Consider the following 1,801-nt stretch of genomic DNA (forward strand, 5'->3'; position numbering starts at 1 on the left):
TCATAGATATTTTAAGAATAGGACACAAAGCATTTTAGTTTGCCAAGTTTTATGAGGTGCTTTTAAGATGTGATTTATTTTTCTCTCAGATTTAATTACATCATTTATATGATATTTATCACAAATTCTGATTTATGAATATAAATGAGTTAAACACTTGCAAAGTAAACTGAGAATTGGATTATGAAAAAATCTGAAAGAATGTACACATTTTCGTTTTAGGAATGCATGTTAACCATTGCTTTATACGCAAACAGGATAAGTCAGTTTCCCTTCCAAACAGGTTACTCGGAATGTATGCTCTGCTGTCCGTTTAACATATCCAGGTTTACATTCAAATTCAACGTGATCCTGTGTTGGTGCATACAGTTTTTTCTTAGGGGACCATCGAAATTTTATTTTATGTTTTTCCATGGTTTCTTCTGACACTACACATGCATCTGGAGATTTAAAAAATGAACATAAACATTACATATTTAACAAATATTTTCCACAGAATTTCAGACTTTCCAATACAAACTTTTATACTCATCCAAGATTCTGTTTCCACACTTTTCCAAACCATAACATTGAAAATCCATCATGGAGATGTAAATAATTTTAAAGCATTCAAGTTGTAAAAATGAGTTACTATGCTTAAGGTGTGGTAATTAAAGGTTATAATGAGAGATTCATCATGTCAATTACAATAGGAAGGGCTTTCATTATGAATATTTTGTTGCTGTTACTGCTTGAACAAGAGGTTTTTCCAACTTTCTTTCTTCACATATTAATATTTGGTAGTCAGATATTTGACAAAACGGTTGTTGGTTAATCCATGAACCTTCTGTTAATAACATCAAAACATCTTTCTCATTACATTGATTTTCCCAGGATCCATGTGAATATTAAAATATTTACCCAAGCACTTTGGTGGTTTGGACCACTGCCCATAACTGCACGTTATGATCTTGTTTCCCTCAAGCACATACAAGGACTGACACTGGTACTCAACCGATGATCCTGGATCATATTCCGGTTTTGGGAATGTGGTTATGTCTCCATTGTCAATAGGCGGAGGAGGCCCACATTTTTCATTAGGGTCTAAAAAAATATTATTTGATTTATTGAAAGTCCAAAGAAAAACAGGTTAAAAGAAAGCAAACAGAAATATAGCACAATATACAATATCAAGACATGATTTTTATTGACAGAAATGATTCATGGAAGAAATTCTAATCACTGAAACTGAGAATAACACTTTTAATCCCTTCCTATTATCCCACACAAAAGTACACATAAAGCATTAACAAAAAAATGTGTCTGCTGTAGAGTATTTTGGTATTAAAAATGTTTTTCTTACTGAATAAATATGAGACAGATGGACAGTTAATATACACAAAAATTTTTCTTATTAGATACAACATATTGTAGTGTCTATTGGATCTCTAGTCAGTAGTACTACATTGATTTTCATTGTTATTACAAAAGAAGTTCAGCTGCTTTAATTAAGTCAAATAATTACAAATTTCTATAATGTGAAAGGGAATTGCTGGCCTCCTAACCTGGACATGATGGGGTAGAAACATTTCTGCTTATCCCTTCTGCTAAGTAAAACTAAAAACCCTGAACATATTATAAAATAACCAACATAGGAGATTATGAAAGATGCAGAGTAGATATTGATTTGATCTGAGACCTTGGGATTTAAGGAATTACACAGTTCATTTGAGGTCATTGTACCTTTGATGGATCCTGGACTGAGCACTGAAGAAGACTGGGACCCAGGAATAATATTAAGTTCAAGTAAAAAAAAAAAAAA

The 1,801-nt window shown here is 32.0% G+C and overlaps 1 protein-coding gene across 1 annotated transcript in view; it reads right to left on the bottom strand.

Moving 5' to 3' along the window:
• Positions 1-32: 32 nt before the first annotated feature.
• The window catches only part of LOC115287139 (complement factor H-like), a 102,203-nt gene continuing 100,434 nt past the window's right edge, over positions 33-1,801 (bottom strand). Inside the window, exons 20-21 of the mRNA XM_029933397.1 lie at positions 901-1,083; positions 33-440 (exon numbers count right to left, since the gene is read on the bottom strand). Of these exons, the coding sequence (XP_029789257.1) occupies positions 244-440; positions 901-1,083 (380 nt within the window). The 3' untranslated portion in view covers positions 33-243. The remainder of the gene's footprint in view (positions 441-900; positions 1,084-1,801) is intronic.

The sequence above is a fragment of the Suricata suricatta genome, chromosome 3 (assembly GCF_006229205.1).
Source record: "Suricata suricatta isolate VVHF042 chromosome 3, meerkat_22Aug2017_6uvM2_HiC, whole genome shotgun sequence".
Classification (NCBI taxonomy): Eukaryota; Metazoa; Chordata; class Mammalia; order Carnivora; family Herpestidae; genus Suricata; species Suricata suricatta.